The sequence below is a fragment of the Trichosurus vulpecula genome, chromosome 1, assembly GCF_011100635.1.
Source record: "Trichosurus vulpecula isolate mTriVul1 chromosome 1, mTriVul1.pri, whole genome shotgun sequence".
Taxonomy (NCBI): Eukaryota; Metazoa; Chordata; class Mammalia; order Diprotodontia; family Phalangeridae; genus Trichosurus; species Trichosurus vulpecula.
Window position 1 is genome coordinate 37,437,128 of NC_050573.1, and position 20,308 is coordinate 37,457,435.

Consider the following 20,308-nt stretch of genomic DNA (forward strand, 5'->3'; position numbering starts at 1 on the left):
GATGGAGCCCTGAACTGAGGGGGCGGTGGGACTAGAAGCAGTCAGTCAATAAGCATTTATTAAGCGCCTACTATGTGCCATGCACCAGAAGGCCCCTGAGGTTCTTCTGCATTTATGACTCTCCAATGCCTGCAAGGCCACCCCTTTGCTCCTGGCGTCCCCTGCCCACGACCACACCCTCCCCATTTCCACTCACCTTCTCGCCCGTCAGGGTGACCATGTCTAAGGGCCCGTACATGAACCTGCCCGTCAGGGTCTGAGGACCATCCTCATTGGCCACGGCATCGTTGATCCTGTGATTAGCAGCAACATTCTGGGGGAGAGGAGAGAGGATAGTCAAGGGAGGCCCTAGGATGAATACTGGCGTGGAGATGAGGAAAGTGCCCTGGGTGGGCTTGGGCTGGGGAGCGTGACTTGGAAAGGAGCTCAGAGGCCACAGACCAGGAAATGGAGACCAAAGGAGGTAGTATGCCCAAGGCTGCAGAGGTAGTAAGTAGCAGAGGCAGGATTTGAACCCAGGGCCCGGGGCTCCTGCCTTGGCCATCTGTTAGCAGCCTCCACACAATGTCTATAGTCAGCCAGGTTTGGCTTATCCTCTTGTGTGATTGGGAATGCTTCTAGACCAGTGTTCGTTAATCTGGGGTCCATGGACCCCATGTGGGGCTAAAGACAGATTTGGGGGAGAAGTGGGGGGTGGCCTGTGAACTTGAACGGGGAAAAAATACATCCTTATTTTCACAAACCTTTGGCTTCCTTTGTCATCCTCTGTATTTTCCTTTGGGCATTTAAGGATATGATTCTGAGAGGGGGCCAGCCCTCCTCCAGATGGGTGGTGGCCCTCCCCGGGGGAGGGACCCCTTGTCCTGCCTTTGGCAGCTTACCCGCAGCTTTACGTGGGTTCTTTTCCTCTGCCACTTTTCCCTGGGCTTTGATGGGGTGAACACAGACACTTCCTTGCCGTCCAGCTCCAAGATACTGGCGTTTTCATGCCTCATGACCTGGGGGGTAGATGGAGGAATGAGGAAGAAGGATGACATCCAGACCAGCGGGCTCCAGCCCTGTCCACCCTTCCTTGGGGCCCCCGGGACGGAGGCTGAAGGTGGGACCTACCTGTCTCAGCAGGAAGGAGACCACATCGGTGGATTCCCAGTAGCTGGCATGGAAGAGGTGGGGGAGGGCGACGGTAGGGAAAGCAGTGAGGGCGTCCGGGCAGTACAGGGCATAGTCGATGCGCTTTGTTCCCCACCACTTGGCGGCAACTGGCGGGAGAAAAGGCGTGATGACCAAAATGTGGTGAGACAGAGACAGAGAGAGAGGAGAGATGAGGAGAGAGAGAGACAGAGGGGGGAGAGAGATGAGAGGAGACAGAAAAGTAAGGGAGAGGAGAGAGAAAAGTAAGGGAGAGGAGAGAGACAAGGAGAGACAGAGACAGAGAAAGAGGAGAGATGAGAAGAGAGAAAAGTGAGAGGGAGGAGAAGAGAGAGACAGAGAGAAGGGAGAGACGAGAGCAGAGAAAAAAGTGAGAGAGATATGGAGAGACAGAGAGATGAGAGGAGAGAGATGAGGAGAAAGAGAGACACAGGTGAGAGGTAAGATAAGAGAGAAACAGAGACAGAGAAAAAAGAGATGAGAAGGAGGAGACAGAGAGAGAAAGTGAGAGAAATAGAGAATGAGAGGGACAGAGAATGAGAGATGAGAGGGAAAGAAAAGAAATGAGAAAAGGAGCAAAAGAGAGAGGATGTGTGTGTATGTGTATGTGAGAGACAAAGACAGACAGAGACAGAGATGGAGAGACAGAGGATGAGAGAGAAAAACAGAGAAAAGGAATAAGAGAGAAAAGAAAGAAAAAGAATTATGGAGGGAAAAAAGAGGTTATGTTTGTGAGAGAGAGAGGACAGGACAGAAGGAAATATCGAGGGAGAGAAGGAGGGAGAGAAGGAGGGGGAAGGGCAGACAGACAGAGAGAGACAGACAGACAGACAGACACACACTCACACACACAGGAAAGGAGAGAGGAGGGGGCCTGACCCCTCCCTGCTTTGCTCAGTCAGTCCCCAGGTGCCCCAGCTGGGCAGCTGACCTTGCAGTCTGCTAATTATGATGCTGGATTTCTATGCCCCTGTGAGTGTCCTGAATGTCGCTCCAGACCAGTAGAGTCTGATAGAGGAGCAGGCCCAGGTCTGTATCATGCAACTTGTCCATCGATTTGAGCAGGCAGGGGCCAAGGAGGTTTCTGCCGAGGCCCTGCCTCAGACACAGGGAATGTCTCCACTCTGCAATGTCTCCATCCTTAGGGATGCTTCTAGCTCTGGCTTGACCTCCCCTAACCCTGGACCCTCTGGGTGTCCTCCATCCCAGAGTCAGGCTTCTAAAATGAATGGACTATCCCAGGGCTAGGCCAGGCCTGGATGGGGAGGGAGAAGAAAGTCTAAAGGATGTTCTCTTAACAGCAAGATAAGACATATTTTGCAGGTTCTTTCAGTTAGAGGCGAAGGAGCCATGCGCTTAACATGAGATAACCCAAGGTTTCTGCTGCTCACTAGCTATGTGACAGTGGAGGCAAGCATGCTGGATCTCATCTGCGAAATGAGGATACCACTTGTACCACCCTCCTCAGAGGATGAAATAAGCTAATGTTGACAGAACCCTTTGCAAAAACATTCAATGCTATGTAAATGTTGGCTGATGTTACTGATTCCTGAGATTTCTAAGCATGGAGCATCAGAGCCTCTACCTATGTCTGGAAATCAGGGTTCTCCCCCTCCCTGCCTCCTCTGCCCCTTCCCCGCCCCAGTCACATGATAGAGAACCGCTCCCCCTTCAGACTTACGAGAGGTGGCAGAAAAGGGGTCTGGGATCAACAGCGGGAAACAAGCAAAGGTCTCCGGGATCTGAGTGTGGCAAACAAGCCCAAAGCAGCAGAGACAGTTAGAAGCAGAGCAGACAGGTCAGGGTGGGGACATCGGGCCAACAGAACCAGTTTCTCTAATGTCTCCTGACGTAAAAGCAAGCAGGCAGTCCCAGACAGGGCCCCAGGCCCAGCCAGTCTGGGTGGGAGCTGCTGCAGAGGGCGCTGAGGGGCGGCCGTAGGGAGAGCTCAGCCTCCCTCCTGGCATGCGCCTCGGAGGTCAGCCCACTTGTCTTGGAACGGCTCTGACCAAGACCAGCTTGCTCCTGATGGTTAGCCAGAACCTCTACCTTCTATTCAATGCTTCCAAGCCCTGTTCAGAAGACCAAGCGGAATGAGCCACATCTTTTCTCCCATGTGGCAGACCGTCAAATGCTTGAACACACGTACTGTGCAGTCACTTCTCCACCCCTGAGTCTTCTCCTTCCCCTGGCTAAACATTCCCAGCTCCGTATATGACACAGGACCCAAGGCTCTCTGTCCTGGCTGCCCTACTGTGGACATCCGCCAGTCATCAAGATCCTTCCTGAAACGTGGTGCCCAGAATGGAATACAATCCCCGATACATGCTGTGACGGAGGCCAAGCTCATGTACAGGTAAATGCACGTGTCCACACATGCATGTGTCCACACACACCCAGACCCACTGCTCTTATCAGGCCAGTGCCCTCTCCATCCTCTTCCCAAGTTGTTTTGATTCCTAAATCTGCTAGTGGTATGAAGTGGTGCCCTCCGCCTGACTCCCATGCCCCACTTAGGATCAGCCAGCAGATTTCCCTGCCTAATTCTCTTGGTTCCAGGCAGGCCCTTTGGGCTTTTGTCTTTCCAGAATGCAAAGGTCCTGCCCATCCTCTTGTCCTCTGCCTCTGGATGGCTTCTCCAGCCTCAGCTGGTTCACATGTTCCTGGAGTAAGCCACCAGGCCCAACCCAGGGAGAGCAGCCTAGGGGTTTGGGGCAGAGGCAAAGGGGCAAAGAAAATTGGTGACCTTACCTAATTTCAATTTCAATTTTCAATACCCAAACCCTCTTGCTTTTACTCAGCTTTCACCACCCTGGCCCCCAGCACAGAAAGAGCAGGGTTAGTGTTTAGGCCCAGCCCAGCAATGACCCCAGGCAAGAACCCCGCCGCCCCACCCCCCACCAGGGCTCTCTGGGGAGTGATCCTAACATTGCTAGTGTCTACAGAGGTAGGAGAACGAAAACGTGCCCAGAAATGACAGGAGCAGAGAGCGTGTCTTGTGGAAGAAAGACGGCAGAGGGCTGCCTTCCCCACAATACCTTCTCCGATGTCCAGGTTGGGGACTCGGTCCAGGCTTGGACTCAGGTCCCCCGCCAACCTCTCTCTTACAGGCCTGAGGGGCAGCTCCCCTGGCTGAGGCCTGGGCCTCTGGGGCACCGGGGTGGCCGGGGGCTGCTGGGGGAGGGCAAGCAGGGACAGGCGCCTGACACTGGGGGTGTGACTGAGGGCCGACTGGGTCTCTAAGGAACAAAAACAATAACGAGCCCATTAACACCTGCAAACGGGGTTACAGGAGAGAGAGACGAGGAGCCCCATCCCCAGCAGGGAAGACTGGAGAGTCAATGGCCGATCACCGGTGTACGGGAATTCCAAACGGTGGTAAGAAAAAAGCAAGGGATAGTGCAAAACATCGGATTATCCAAGACCAGCGGCTAATCCCGAAGTCTTCCAGACTGTTTGACTCAACGATTTCTTCCCAGCAGATTTCCTTTCCAAATTCTGGGCTCAGGCTAATGGCAAAATTTTCTTCCTTCCTTTCCTTCTTTCTCTCTTGTTCTTTCTCTCTCCCTTCCTTCCTCTTGTTCTCTTTATTTTTCTCCTTTCTTTTTCTTCCTTTCTCCCTTCCTTCATTCCTTTCTTTCTCTTATCTCTCTTCCTTCCTCTTTCTTTCTTTCTCTCCTTCCTTCTTTCCTCCCTCTCTTCCTTCCTTCTTTCCTTCCCTCTGTCCTCCCTTCCTTCCCTCTCTCCTGTCTTTCCTTTTTTCCTTCCTTCCTTTCTTCCTTTTAGATGTGACTTCCTCTTTATGTCCTGGCTCTCAGGACTGCTGGTAGGATGGAGGCATGTCCTCCCCACCAACTCCCCCAGGCTGAGCCTGTCTGCCTCTCTCTGCCATTTCCCAGGGGGGTTCTGAGCTCAGCCAGGATGCCCTTGTCACCATGGGCTGTGGCCTTTAGCCTAAATATAACCTCAGGCCTCCCAGCCACCTCATGTTATCATCTCCCTCCTCCTCCTGTTCATGGCCACACTCATAGAAAGGGCTATCAAAATTCCACTCAACTCCTCAGCCCCTTGCACTGGCTCCCCGTTCCCAGTGAAAGAACTCTCTCCAAGGTCCCCCGTCACTTCCTGCTCCCTAAATCCAACAGTCTCTTCTTTAATCTCTCAGTTATTTTTTGGACACTGTTGACTGCCTTTTCTTTGGCACCCATGATGCTGGATTTGAATGTTTCTCTTCCTAATTCTCTGATCCCTCCTGTCTCCTCTGGGGGCTCTTCTTTCTCCTAAACCTCTTGAGCAAGGGTGTCTCCCAAGGCCCGGTCCTTCCCTGCCTTCTCTTCTTTTCCCACATTCTCTGCCTTGACGATTTCCACTGCCCTCTCATCAATTATTGACCCCAACACAGAGGGCTCCCAAACATCTTTCTCGTATCTCTCCTTGGGATTTCCAGCTTTAAACTTAACATGTCTAAAATGGAATTCATAAGCTTCCCCTGCCCAGATCTGCTTTGCTTTTACTCTCGATTTCTACTGTTTCAGTAGAGTATAAGCTCCCTGAGGGGAGGAGCTGTTTGTTTTATTTTTACTTTGTATGTGTTTTCTATAAATGTATATGCATGCCTGTCATTTCCCATGATAGAAAGTAAGCTTCTTGAAGGGAGAAACTCTTTTTTGACTTTTGTCTTTGTATTCTCAGCACCAGGCACAGTGCCAGGCACACAGCAGGTGCTTGATAAATCCTCACGAATGGAATGATCAAGGTATTTGTATCCCCAGCACCTAGGACAAAGCCAGGCACACAGCAGGTGCTTAATAAATCCTCATAGATGGAATAATCAAGGTATTTGTATCCCCAACACTTGGCACAAAGCAGGTGCTTAATAAATCCTCATAGATGGAATAATTGGGGTCTTTGTATCTCCAGCACCTGGGACAGTGCCAGGCATACAGCAGGTGCTTAATAAATCCTCATGAATGGAATGATCAAGGTATTTTATCCCCAGCACCTGGGAAAATGCCAGGCATACAGCAGGTGCTTAATAAATTCTCCTGGATGGAATGATTGAGGTCTCTGGATTCCCAGTGGCTAGCACAGTGCCAGGCACATAGGAGGGAGCACTCCCTCCTCCTCCATTTCGGACTCAACACAGCTTTAATCCTGTCAGATTCTCTGGCTCTCTTCCCCACCACACGGGGCCATCTCATCATCTGCCTCTGTCACCCCCTCCCGACCCCTTTAGTTTGTTCTTCTAGAGACCTAGGGGACTCAGGCCACATGAGGGCTGAGATTCAAGCTCAGGGGAAAAATCAGTGAGGTTGGCCCAGCCCTGCCGCTCCCTGGATACCAAGGTCAGACTGGGGATGTGGAAGGCTGCCTCAATTGCTGCTATCTCCCCCAATTCAACAGACATGACAACAGACTCTAGGGATACGAAGGCAAAAAAAGAAAAGAAACCAGCCCTTCCTCTTAGGAGTTTACATTCTGCTAGGCAGATGTGACTTTGGCTCTTCTCAGTAACCCATATTTCCCATCCCTCAAGTGTGGGTCTGAACTTCCCGCTATGACGCCTCCTAACCCCTCATAGAGATCTCTAGTCAGAGCTGCTATGCTACGACAACAGCCCTTTCTTTCTCCCCTCCCACTGAGAGTTGCCCACCTTGGCTACAGAGAGATGTATAGGTGTCCCCAACTGCTTTGCTCCCCATAAGGAGGTGGGCCCAGTAATGCTGCCAAGCCCAGGCCAGAGGGAGCTGCAGTGAGGGGTGAAGCTTCAAGTTCAGTGAAGGCCCTTGGATAAGCTGAATTCTGTCCCAACTCCTCAACCCCACCCTCCTCCCAAGGAAGAGAAAAGAAGTGGAGGGTCCTCCAGGCCCCACTTACTATTGGCGATATTGGTGGCAGTGTAGCTGTCTGCCATGCCAGACACTTGGCTGGTGATGCTGACCTCACTGGCCCGGCGGAAGCCACGGAAAGTGGGGGCTGTGCCGGGAGAGGAAGGGGATGCATTCTCCATGAAGACAGCATTGTGGGATTGGATGACATCGGCTGCATAGAACAGATGGATGAGTCAACCAGACTCTCTCTGACTTCTTGGATTCGTCGGCCAGCCAGCCCGCAAGCCCACCCACAAAGAGGCGAGAGACAGGGAAAGAGGTGAGAGAATAAAGGTGGGAGACCCAACCCCACCCCATGACACTTCCCTCTGCCACCACCACCACCACCACCACCACCATCAGAGATTCAAACCAAATGCCACAGGCTAAAAAGAGGAGGCAGGGAAGGTTACAGGGAGCAGCTGGGGTCAGATGCATCCATTTGGAGGGGATGGGGATCAAGAAGCTTCATTGGAGTGTACAGCTGAAGAGAAGAGAGAGAAAGACCCCAAGACAAGATGGCTCAGCCTCAGACGGAGCCCCAGAAAGTCTAGGAGTGCAAAAGGCAACCAAGCTAGCAGGAGTGGGGCAGGCTAGGGGGAGAATGGAAGGCAGCTCCTACGCCCCTCAGCAAGGGCATCTGTGTCTGCTTGCCCTGCCTCCCCTCCCCTCCATGTGTCCTCCTCACATAGGCAGGGATGTTAAATGGTGGCATGCTGGATGACAGGTCTTTTCTCCGCCATATTCCAACCAAGCAGTGGCTCATTATAGCCCTGCCCCATCGGCCCCCAGCCTGACTCCTGGGGGGAACTTGCTTTCCTTGGTCCCATCCTGAAATCTGCTCTAGTGTTGATGGTTGTTGGCATGGGGTCCTAGGGTCTCATCTCCCTTCTGCCTGCTCAAGTCACTTAATCGCTCGACACCCCAGGCAACTCACTGGGACGTTAAGTTAACAGAGAGCTGCTGATCAGTATCGGTGGAGGAAACTTCCATGCTGGGAGTGCCCTCACTGATGAACTCCCTGGTCCAAACACAACAAAGCCGGGAAGGGAGAGGGGGTCCCTGGGTGCTTTGGGTCTGTAGGGAGGAATTGGTTTTGGGGAGACTAGATAGCTCAGGACGAGAATCGAGAGGGGAATTCCCCAACTAATCATCTTGCCTGGTTTGCCCACTTCCTTATCTGCACCTCACTCACCCTAGTGCTAGCACAGCCCATACAGCAAGGACAGAAGCTGAAGGAAGTCAGGAGGACTGTGTTCAAACCCTATCTCTGACACTTTCTAGCCCTGTCACCCCTATGGGAGTGTTTTCTTGGTTTGAACTTGATTGTCTCTCAGGTCACAGCCAGCTCTAAACTTAAGATACTCTGATCCCCCACCCGCCGCCTGCATGTTCTTGGTAAGAAAGGAGGCTTGGGGAAGAACAGGTGACTCCTGGGTGGCCTGACTCCCCATATTCTACCCCCCCGGACCCACTGTGCTAGACAGAAATTCCCTAAAGAAGCACGTTTCCCTTTTTCTTTTTTTCTGTGAAGCAATCAGGGTTAAGTGACTTGCCTTGGGTTACACAGCTAGTAAGTGTCAAGTGTCTGAGGCTGGGTTTGAATTCAGGTCCTCCTGACTCCGGGGCCAGTGCTCTATCCACTGCTACCTCGCTGCCCCCCGTTTCCCTTTTTCTTAATGACTCCTCTCTCTGTATTGCAAAGTCACCTCCCCACCTTGTTGCTACTGACTTCTAAAATGAAAATAATCAAGCCATGTGAGGGAGAGGCCTGGGGTGGAAGTGGGAGACCAGGGGACGATCCTTGCTGAGGTGACCCCAGACACAGGGCACAGGACTGGGCTGAAGAGACTGACACTCCTTTGGCCAATAATCTGGATGAACCCAGGCAGAAGCCAAACGGGACATGAATCACCACTGAACCACCCATTCCCCACTCTTATGAATATATCCAGTTCTGGGGTCTGAGCTCCAGACCCTGTGGCCCATGTTCTCAGATAAAGCCAACTGAAAGCAATTTCTTGATTCTCAGGATGTGACACAGGAAACCCTGAACTAAGGACTGAAATGTTAAAAAGGGGTCCTGTGGGGAGGAAGGGTGTTTCTAGCTTTCCTACCCAGGTGAGCCTCTTGGCCCCTCCTCTCCCTACCTCCTCCCTGATCCCCTGTCAATGAGGGAGCCTTTGGGGACAGGGCAGGAGGAGCTCTTTGTCCCAAGAATTGGGGAGAGGAGGAGATGCAGGGAGGGTCCAAGGCAGGAGAAGATGTCAAGAAAGGCAAGTGTCTGTCTGCAGCCTCACCAATCAGAGCCATGCAGCATCCCTTAGAGAGAGAGAGACAGAGACAGAGACAGAGACAAAGAGAGAGAGAGAGAGAGAGAGAGAGAGAGAGAGAGAGAGAGAGAGAGAGAGAGGCAGGCTCTGTCTGAGCTCAAAGCCAAACCAACCAGTGGGGACACCAGGACCTGAAGGCTTCTCCTAGGGGGTCTGGGGGGAGGGAAAGCAGGAAGGGAAGGGAAGAGCCTGCTGTTTAGCAGAAGCTCCCAAGTTCTTACCTGCCCAGATAGGTAAGCTGCTCTTCCCCTCCTCCCACAGAACCAGTGAGCACCAGAGCTGGAAGGGACCCAGGAGACAGGGCGGTGCAGTGGAAAAGTATACTGGACTTGGGCTTTCTGGAGACCTGGGCCTGAATCCTAGCTCCAACACTTACTAGCTTGGCTTTTCAGCTTCTGTTTTCTTATCTGGAAAATGGGGATATCAAGGAATATGCTACGCTACTTCACAGGGTCGTCATGAGGAAAGGACTTTGAATGGAGATGGGGAGGATGAAGTAAATGAGCGCTTCTTGGAAAGGCTCATCACGAATGAGCTTTGCTGAAGAGGTGAGATGAGGTGAAAGAGAGTGCTTTGACAGTTGTGAAGTATTCTAGAAAGGAGAGCGATTGTAATGAAGACAATCCCCTCGTGAGACACAAAGGGAAACTGAGACCCAGAGAGGGGAAGCCAGCTGCCCCAGCACACGCAGTGAGTTAGTGGCAACGCCAGGCTAGAATCTGGGCCTTCTGATTCTCAGTCTGGTGTTCTTTCCCCAGCGACTTGGCCGCCCTTCAGAGTCTGAGAAGGCTTCCTTCGGTCAGTTATATGGAGTGGACAGGAGCGGGCTCTAGTGCACCTCCCCCCAACCTCCAGCTAGTAAATAAAATAACTGCAGGTAATTCTAGTGTGCTTTAGGGTTGGCAAAGCACTTGACAGATCTTCTCTCATTTGGTCCTTGCACTACTTCCAGGCAGGCACTATTATGATCATCCCCATCTTACAGATGAGGAAACTGAGGCTGAGAAAGGTGAAGTGACTTGTCCAGGGTCACACAGCTAGTAAGTATCTGAGTCAGGATTCAAACTCAGTTCTCAACTCCAAGTTCAGAATGCCATCCACTACACCGCCTAGCTTCCTCTAAGTAAAAAAAGATGCCTTTGCTTCTCTTGACTGAGGTTGGAGCTTCAGTTTCTCCATCCGTAGGATGAGGGGGTCTGGACCTGATATCTTCTAAGGTCCCTTCTAGTTATAAACCTGTGACCCTGTGACCATGGAGGAAGGGGGAGCCCCTGGGAAAAGCCTTCAGCCTCATGTGGCCAGTGAGGGCCCCCCCCCAAGAGCCAGCACACTCCACAAATGCAGGGGGGCGGGGTAGGGGTGGAGAGAGGGGCGTTACACACACTCAGCACAGCCAGAACTTTTCCTGGACCCATCTTGGCAGCTCAGCACAGGAACAGGGATACTGGTTTCCATGAAGCTGTCCTGGTGCTGGAGGGTAGCCAGGGGGCTGCCCTCCAGGAGGAGTACAGGGTTGTTCTGAACTGTCTCGACTAGAAGCAGACGGGGGAGAGAACAGAGAGGACAAGAACAAACAGGCATGTGACCACAGTCCACAGACCACAGTGGGCTTCACCCACAGGCCAGCTGCCCCCGGGGCCGGAACACAAGCCCCTGAACCACACAGCACAGGACAGTGCCCAGAGGCAGACGAGGGAGTCTCCTCACAAAGGACCCAGGTCAACACTGGCTATGGACACAGAATGAATGCACACAGACTAGAACATAGGAACCACGGGCATTAGATGGCAGGGAGTAGGTCAAGCTTGGCCTCCTCCCAGAAACCCTAGCTGTGGGGAATTAAGAGCATATGCAGGGATGACGGGGTCATGGGCTTGTCACTGGCCACATGAGCTTCCCCTGGGCTGCCCCTAGGTTCATGGGAATGGCACTCAGAAGGGCTGGAACAATAGTAACACCCCCACCCCCACGCCGGGAAGGGCACATAAGCAGCCCTCGAGGGTGAAGAGGCTGGCAAATGACCAGTAAGGGACTCCTGGCTCTGTCTGTGACAAAGATTCATCCTTGCTCTCTGCAGAGGAAGCTGCTGGTCAGTGGCTCAGCTGGAAGGCTTAAAGGTTTTTCCTGAGAGGGTCCACTGGTAAATTCAAAAGAGGGATGGACCTTCTATCGCCTCTGGGTCTCCCTCTGTGGGGGTCTCAGACAGTGATTCCTAAGGATCCAGGTTGGTTATTTATTAAGGATACACTCTCTCTTCCTTCTCCTGGCCCAGGCTACTCCAGCCTTCTTCCTGCCATGATGTTTCTACTTTAGAGCTTGGCCTTGCTGAGCCCAGAGACAAAGTTTGGGAAAAGTGGAGAGGAATGATCAACAGATGGTGGGTCCATCCCTGGCCCTATGTGGGCCAGAAGAGGGAAAGGCATCACATTCTGAGAAGGGATGAAGACTGGGAAGCTCGAAGCCTGGGCACGTGGGCAGTGCCCAGTGGCTGGAGCAGTGCTAAGTGGTCCAAACAAGCTGGGCCATCTCAGGGCAGCTTGGCCTGGAAGAAGTGACCAATAGCCCCAGTATTGGGAGCTAGATGGACCTGGGTGGAGGAGGTGGGGAAGTAGGGTAGCAGAAGTCCAGATCCACCAACCAGAAGGTTCCTGGGACTGTGCCTCTGTGTACCTGTCTACCACGAAGAAAGGGTCCCCTTACCCAGCAGGGTCGAGCAGCCATCACCCAGGGGGAAGCGCTGGTAGCGGGGGATGTTGAAAGGGGGCAGGGCATGGAACCTCTTCTCCAAGAGAGGTTCAAGACGGGAGGCCGAGGGGTCCGCAGGATGGAAGAGGTTATAGACTTGTTGGCAGGCGGGCCGAAGCTGAAAGACTGCAGAGGGAAAAAAAAAGAAGGGCTCTGAGGGTTGAGGAGGGAGGGGGGACGGGGAAGAAGACCAAAGGGATACAGAGATTTCAGAGAATCCCAGGGGACCGTAGGGGGAATTCACTGAAAGGCATTTAACTATATTTACCTTTCCAAGTCCACTGCATTGAATATAGTTAGATGTTAAGCTCCTTGAGGGTAAGGACTGGTTTTTGTTTTTGTTTTTGTTTTTTTTGCATCTAGTTGGCACATAGTAGGGACTTAATAAATGGTAACTGGCTGAGAGTGTCTGTGGCAGCAGTCCCCAGAGCCACCAGAGACTAGTCCTGGGCCACGCTCATTTCCTGGGTTTAGGGCCTCCAGCTCCATACAAGAAGCATGGAGCTGGGAAGGAGGAGGCCGGCATTCTGGACCCAGGACAGCCATGTGTGTGACCTGGGCCAAGTCTGGGTGAGAACCCTGCTCGGCCACTTCCAGTAAAGGTAACTCGCTTTAACATTTATGGGCTTGTTTCTTCATCCGTAATATGAAGAGACTGGACAAAATGACCTCTAGGGTCATCTTCTAGCCCTGACTCAAACAAATTAACACATGGTAAGTGTTTTGCAGTGTTAAAGCAGTGTGTCAGTGCTATCAGATTAAAAATATTCATAATAATGATGATGAGGATGATTCTCATCCCGAAAATGGGGGGAGGGCTTCACTATATGTGACCTCTCTCAATTTAATATCCCACCATCTGCCCAGAGTCATGGGGGAGTAGTGCCCACCCTGCAGGGCTGCTCCAACATGACAGAAATGTCACTGGTGAATAACAGAATCATAATTATTTAGCTATAGGGGAAATCTGGATCAGTAATAAAGGAGGAAGGGGTGGGGAAGCAAACAGAAAAGAGGCATGAGGGCAGGCTAGTTTTCACGGAGCAAGAAGCCCACTGACTCTGCAGCCCAAGTAAGAGAGGCCAGTCCTCCACAAGGGGCCTAGGGCTCCTGCACTTGGCCTTGGTGCTGGGGAGAAGGCTGGAGAAGATGAGGCCCGCTCCTAGCCGGCTCTCCTTTCTAGGTCCGGGGACTCACCGTCCAGGGCTGGGATGACCGTCTTCCTTAGGGCCAGAACCAGCCCCAAGGGGGAGCCAAAGAGGAAGAAGTCCGAGATCTCAAATTCAAACTTTCCAAGGCTTCCAGTCCCGTCCAGCATGGTGGAGCTGCTTGACCGACGGGAGCTGGGGTCGTTCCGCAACACGCTGGAGTGTAGGCTGCAGGGGAGAGGTCAGGCCCCCATGAGTCGGGCCGAGTCTTGGGGCTCTTGCCCACTGGAGCTCACCAACACCACCCACCCTGGGGTCGGTGGGGCTCGACACTGACTGGGCTGCCCAGCCCCGGCCCTTTCATTCCCAGTCCCTGGCCAAGCTCTGGCCAGTGCTGGCTCAAGCTGAGCCCCCCAAAGGAGAGCCTGGTCCTATTGGCCAGGGTAAATGGAAACCGGTCTGCTCTGGGGAAAGCCTCAGCTGGGGTGATCAATCGATCAATCAATCAATAATTGGAATTCATTAAGTGGGCACTGGGTGAGCCAGTCCTGCCCTGAAGGAGCTTATATTCTATAGGACAATATCCCCTGCCCAGGCAAGGACGCACAAGTGGGGAGCACCTGGGCACTTCCGCCTTGATCCTCAACGTCCACTGGGCTGGTGAAACCCAACCCAGCATCACCAAGGAGGCTTGGGAGGAGAGGACCGGTAGTAGTGAAAGTGAAGAAAGTTGCTTCCTTTGGGTGTAGAGGAAAGACTGCTAGATTCCAAGTTAAAAGACCTGACTCTGCCATTAAGACAGCTGTGTGACCATGGGCAGACCGCTTGACATCTCTGAGACCTCCGTATCCTCATCTATCAAACGGGCCACTTGAACAGGATCACGGTGCTGCCAACCTTAACTTGCTCAAGAAAGGCGAGCTGTCCTTCTATTATTTTGTTGGAGAAGACAGCACAGCCCAGTGGTGAGGGCACAGGACTTGGAGTCAGGAGGACCAGAGTTCAAATTCTGACTTGGACACTTACTAGCTGTGTGACCTTGGACAAGTCACTCTACCTCTCAGTGCCTCAGTTGTAAAAGAGGGAGGTTGAACTTTAAAATCCCAGTTCTTTCAGTCTATAACAGGACAGACCTCAGACGCGGATCAACTAGAAAGGGGAACATTGGCCAGCTATTTCAACTCTCAACTCCCAGAAAGTCCCAGGGTGACCCCTCCCAGGCCCGCCCCACTACCTGGAGAGGAAGGCCTGATGTTGCTTTATAGTGTCCACTTCGTAAGTGGACGAATCACTCCTCTTCCTGGGCAGCTGCTTCTTGGGGTCCTCGCCCCCGTTGCTGTGGGGGATGTCAATGTTGCTTCGGCTCAGATGACGGCTGCTCTCCAGGCTGGAGCTGCCACCGCTGCCACTGCCGCCGCCGCCACTGGAGCTCCCGCTGCCGCCAGTACCGCCACCACCACCACCACTGCCACTGCTGCCACCCCCAGAGCAGTGTGTGTTGTTCACCAGGATCCCAGGAGACAAGAGGTCAGTGTCCTGGAATGGCAACCCCACCGATCGACTTATTTCTACTCAGGCACTGAACCAACCCTGGGCTCTGCCCCCATCTCTCTGGGATACTGGGAGAACGTCCAGACCAAGCTCAGGCAACTCGCCCATTGGAGAAGGGGCCTCATTCATTCAGTGGCTGCCTAGACCATTCTCTGCTGTGGAACTGGATTCCATGACATCAACATTTCCAACATGAAAGGCCTCTCCTTTAGAACGGTATGAGCTCATACTGTTCTGGTGTGGAGGGCTGCCGACTCCATTAGGCTTCTTGGATGTGCTGCTTCATTTTGCCGTTCCCCCCTTCCCCCTTTTATTCTTTGTCATGTAGATCTCTAGGATGCAGAGGCGAGTGGGAAGCGTTGGGGAATGTAGGGAATGGAAAAACCAAGGATAGCAATAAAAATTCACTTTGTATTTATTCGACACACACTCTGAATCCCCTTATTATGAAACCACAGGCTCAGGGATCTCTAAGCCAGGCCCTATCCCTATTTCTGTAGGTGTTTTCTTCCCCATTAGATTTTAAATTCTTTGAGGGCAGGGCCTGTTCTCCTCTCTGTATTCCCCACTGTCTAGCACACAATAGGGGCTTAAATAAATGATTAACAAGTGGCTGATCAAAAATTCCTATTGATTAATGAATGCATGGCTGAAGGAACTATAAGGCAGCTGAGGTTCAGGGTTCAGTTTCTTTCCAGGGCTTGAAAGCTTGTCAGCCAGAGTGAGGCACTGTGGTGTTCTGGGAAAAGTGACAGGAGAGGCCTTGGTTCAAGGCTGCCTTTGACCTTGGGACCCTTCAGCTCTCTGAATCTATAAATGGGGCTCACGCTCCTCATATGACCTGCCTCTAAGGCTGACAAGTAGGGACAGCCTGGGAGAACTGAGGTTGAGTCATCATAATTCAGAGAGCGTCGCCCCAGCTCCTCACATGCTCAGTCAATCTACTGAGCACCCACCAGGTACCCAAAGGTACAAGGCATAGGGCAGGGGTAGAGAATCTGCAGCCTTGAGGCCACATTCGGCCCTCTAGGTCCTCAAGTGCGGTCCTCTGACCGAATCCAAATTTCACAGAACAAATTATTAAACGCATGCTGCGAACAAGTCACTGTGCCATCAGCCAGGGATAGAGAGACAAACAAAATGGACCCGTGCCATTTTAAAGTATTTACATTACTTTTAAAGCAAAGTACATTAAAGTAACAGCAGTAAGAGCTAGCATTTACATAGCTCTTCAAGGTTTGCAAGGGGTGTCACAATATGCGATCTCGTTCGATCCTCACTACAACCCTGGCAGGCAGGTGCTCTTATTCCCATCTTACATTTTAGGAAACTGAGGCAGTGAGGTTAAGTGACTTGCTCAGAGTCACACAGCTAGTGCAAGGCAGGTTTTGAACTCAAGTCTTCCTGACTCCAGGCCCAGCACTCTACCCATTAGGCAGCCCAGATGCCCAAGCTTACATTCAGTAAGGAATATCTGTGTCTATGTCTATGTCTATGTCCATATCGATATCTGTTTCTATCTATGTCAATATCTACATCTCTATGTCTATATCTTAAGTCTATTTCTATACCTACATCTGTCTGTAGATAGATGTAGATATAGAAAATAATATATATTTTATATAGATTTAGGTATGATAGGGGCAGTTCAACATGGTGGCAGAAAGAGCCCCGGATCTGGAGCCAGAGGCGCTGGGTTCGAAAACTGCTGCTGTCACAGCCTATGCGACTGGATACAAGTTACTTAACCTCTCTGGGCCTCAGTTTATTAAACTATAAAGTGTGTATGGGGGAAGAGGGTGGGGTTGTCCTCCCAAAGTCTCTCCCAACTCTAGACATATCATTCTGTGATTCTAATTTGAGAGGGAGGGAGAGACAGAGACAGAGAGAGAACTAAGCAACTAGGGGGAACAGGAAAGGCCTGGCATCTAATGACTGGCCCTCGGTAACTGCTTATTGCCTGAGTGACCATAGGAGGGGCCACTCTAGTGAAGCCTTGAAGGAAGCTCAGGCCTCAGGAGGCAGAAGGGAGGAGGCAGTGTATTCCAGGCATTCGGGATGGCCAGAGTTGAGGCTTGGCCAGTATGTCTGGAATAAACAGTACACGAGGGGGAGTAGCAGGAAATACCTGTACGCTCACCACACTTCCTCGGCGGCTGCTGTTCTGGCTTTCTGAGACAGTTTGGTTGCTGTAGCATAAGGCATCGAATCCCAGGATCCCTCCGACACAGTCCCCTATCAGGCAGACCTGGGAACAAAGAGAAGCCCCAGCCCATGCATCAGATTTGCTCCCTGGAGCCTAGGGAATCCTTAAGCAGGTGAGTTTGAGAAATGAATGTGGAGAAAAGGCCCGTCTCCCACGTCTAGCCAATAGAAATCACCCTGGGACAGCCCAGAGGAAGGAATTTTTCCTTGCTGCTCATGAGGGATTCTTTCAAGTTTCTAGTACCGCTCCCTCCCCCTCCAACTCGCTCTCCCCTCCCTCTCTCTGACACTGCCCTGAGACCCACCTGCCCATTGAAGGTCATGCCATCCTGAGACTTGAGGAATTCACTGTAGGCGTGATTAGACCGCTGAATCACCATGGCAACTGCCTCCTGGTACTGGGGTGAGGAGGTTGCCAGCAGGGGCAGGGCTGCAAGAGGGATGTGGTCCTGGCTGTTGGAGAGGCAGCCTTCATCATAGCTGTAGGGGCTCAGGCTGGAAGGCGAGAGAGGGTGTAGGCCACAGGTTAGGATTCATTTGTGACTTGTTGAGAAACAAAAGTTTATTGATGTCTTATGGTTTTATATTATTCATTTCAGGAAATGACACATAAACATATACACAGGGAATAGTCTCTTGGAATTTAATAACCTGCTTTGTAACCAAGAATAATTAAGGAAATATATAGGGACAAATCAATAAATTGGGGCTAATTAAGCACCCAACATCAAGACCACGTGTGGCAGAATATAGCACACTCCACCCTAGTAGTCTCCCACTTCTTGGCTAAGAGGTGAGAGGTATTTTCATTATCTGGTGGCCAGGATCCTCCCTGGCTTTCCAACTGCTCAAAGTTCAAGCTTCCTTGTACTGATCTTTGTAGTGGTCACTGTAGCCCTCACACCACTGGCTGTTTATGTCGCTCCGATCTCCAAATCTCTCTTATTCATAATTTCTTATTATATAACAACATTCCGTTATATTCATTGATGACATTCACCAATCTCTGAGTACCCTCTTTGCTCCCAAGTCTTTACTACCATAAAAAGTAATCCTATGAATATTCTGGTAGATAGAAGCCTTCGTTTTTTTTGTCTTCACCCTCTCTGGGATATACTGGGATCCCTGGGCCAAAGGGTTTGAAGAGCTTAGTCACTTTTCTCATATCACTCCAAAGGGACCTGGGATTGGTTCTCGTAACCTGAATCCTTCAGATGTCAGCAGGGCCGAACCATCTATAGGCCACCAAATTTTCCAGCCAACAGGAAGCCTCCCCGGCCCTCTACCCAGGCTAAGAAACAGCTTGACCAATGTCTATGCTATTTCTTTAGATGGTCATTTTGCAGGATTTGAGGACACCTATCTATCAAAGACTGGGACCCAACTTCTCTTTTAGGTCAAAGGAAACATTCCTGAAAGATTTTAATCCAGCGTGCAGGAGAGAAAAATGAAAAAAAAAAAAGGGGGGGGGCATCAGGGGTGGATAAACACTGCCCCGGCAGCTGCCCAGCACTGAATGTGATGCCTTGGGAGGTGGTGAATTACCACTATACTCTAAAGATTTAGAGCTGGAAGGGACCTCAGATATCACATAGTTGAATACCCTCCACTCCTTTTCCTTTACAGATGAGGAAATGAAGTGCCATACAGGTGATCTGCCCAAGGTCACACAGATAGTAAGGAACAGAGTTAGGATTTTGAACCCAGGTCCTTTGACTCTAAATGAGGCTTTCCACTGTCCCACTGTCTTCTATCCCTACCCTAGGCCTAGAAGTCTGTCTGTAAGTAGAGGCGTGTGAGGAGCCAGTGAGGAGTCTGAAAAGACTGCTCCTTTTTAGGCAGCGGTTGGACAAAGTTGCCTCTGAGGTTTGGTGGCTCTGGGTGCATGAAGGTCATTCCTCAATTATCCTGCCTTCTTCTAATGGGACTGGGTCTAGAACGCTTTCTCCTGGGACAGCAGGATATCCCTAGAAGGTTCCTGGCTCATTCGAGGCTTTGGGTGAAGCTGCTCTAATCTGACCCGCAGCATAAGGGCCAGTAGGTCCCATTCCGGGGAAACAGCCAAGCCCTTCTGGAAGTGCCAATTAGTTCATGAGGCGGGATTGAGGGGGATGGCCCAGGCCATCTCTGCCACTAATGCAATGGGAGAGCCTAGATGACCTCTCCATGCTTCAGTTCCCCATCCATCAAATGAAGGGGTGTCAGCCGCATCCCTTCCAGCTCTAAATCTGTGATGCCCTCACTTTACAGAAGAGGAAACCAGAGAGATGAAATGGTTGGCCTGAAGTCACACGAATAGTGAGTGGCAGAACCAGGATTCAGAGGAAAGTGGCATTCTGGTGACTTCAAGGTCAGCCCACTAAGCACAGGGTTTTTCCTGCTCAGCCTACCACCTCTATCGTCTCCATCATCCCAGGCTGGGGAGCTGATTAGGAACAGATTGAACAAGGCCCTAAGCTATGAACTTCTGTACAGACTCAAATTTGGTGTCTTTTTGAGACCCAGGAGAAGCTTTTCCTTGTGGGAAAGCCAGAGAGGTCTATGGCTTTCCCCAATTCAGATTCTAGGGCAGGTAGGTGGCACAGTGGAGAGAGTGCCAGGCCTGGAGTCAAGAAGATATGAGTTCAAATCTAGCTTTAGACATTTACTAGCTGTGTGACCCTGGGCAAGTCACTTCACCCTGCTTGCCTCAGTTTCCTCATCTGTAAAATGAGCTGGAGAAGGAAATGGCAAACCACCTCAGTATTTCTGCCAAGAAAACCTCACACGGGGTCACAAAGAGTCGGACATGACTGAAATCACTAAACAACAAAACAGTTCAGATTCCACTCTGAGAAAAGGGCTTGAGTCGCCACTCACTTGGAGACGAGGGAAAAGGCTTCCGAGCAGATGGGCGGGCAGGGGACCAGCTTGATGGTGATACGGCCGAGGGCAGCGGGGTAGTGCACGCGCATGACTGTGTCAAATGCTGTGGCGATGGTGTTGACATCACCCTGTTTCGAGCTCTGGTCCCCAGCCCCTGTGTCCAGGATGTTCCCACCATGTAGCACCAGCAGCAAGACGTGGATCTTAGAGGGCTGCACCAGCGGAGGGCCGGCCTCATCCTAGGACAGGGAGGGAAAGGGACAGATTCTGTCATTGTGAAGGCAAAGGTCAGTCTGGAAGCCCAGCTAGGCACTAAAGGGAGGTGTTAAGGTTCAAGTTCTCCTGATTTCAGGGAGGTCATGGATTGAACATGGACACAAGAATCGTGTGCATCGTTAGGAAAACTGAAGACTGTCAGAGCTAACGAGTTGCTATCATCCTT

The 20,308-nt window shown here is 51.5% G+C and overlaps 1 protein-coding gene across 7 annotated transcripts in view; it reads right to left on the reverse strand.

The window, feature by feature from the left end:
* The window catches only part of PITPNM2 (phosphatidylinositol transfer protein membrane associated 2), a 307,066-nt gene that overhangs the window by 13,102 nt on the left and 273,656 nt on the right, over positions 1 to 20,308 (reverse strand). For 2 of the 7 annotated variants that reach the window (XM_036760329.1, XM_036760320.1), the window contains 12 exons: positions 19,861 to 20,105; positions 17,307 to 17,496; positions 16,925 to 17,044; positions 14,480 to 14,781; positions 13,295 to 13,473; positions 12,053 to 12,223; positions 10,735 to 10,884; positions 7,027 to 7,191; positions 4,188 to 4,388; positions 1,111 to 1,259; positions 882 to 998; positions 197 to 313 (listed from right to left, as the gene is read on the reverse strand). In XM_036760329.1, the coding sequence (XP_036616224.1) occupies positions 197 to 313; positions 882 to 998; positions 1,111 to 1,259; positions 4,188 to 4,388; positions 7,027 to 7,191; positions 10,735 to 10,884; positions 12,053 to 12,223; positions 13,295 to 13,473; positions 14,480 to 14,781; positions 16,925 to 17,044; positions 17,307 to 17,496; positions 19,861 to 20,105 (2,106 nt within the window). The remainder of the gene's footprint in view (positions 1 to 196; positions 314 to 881; positions 999 to 1,110; positions 1,260 to 4,187; positions 4,389 to 7,026; positions 7,192 to 10,734; positions 10,885 to 12,052; positions 12,224 to 13,294; positions 13,474 to 14,479; positions 14,782 to 16,924; positions 17,045 to 17,306; positions 17,497 to 19,860; positions 20,106 to 20,308) is intronic. The other 5 variants (XM_036760339.1, XM_036760349.1, XM_036760356.1 and 2 more) reach the window with 5 other exon arrangements.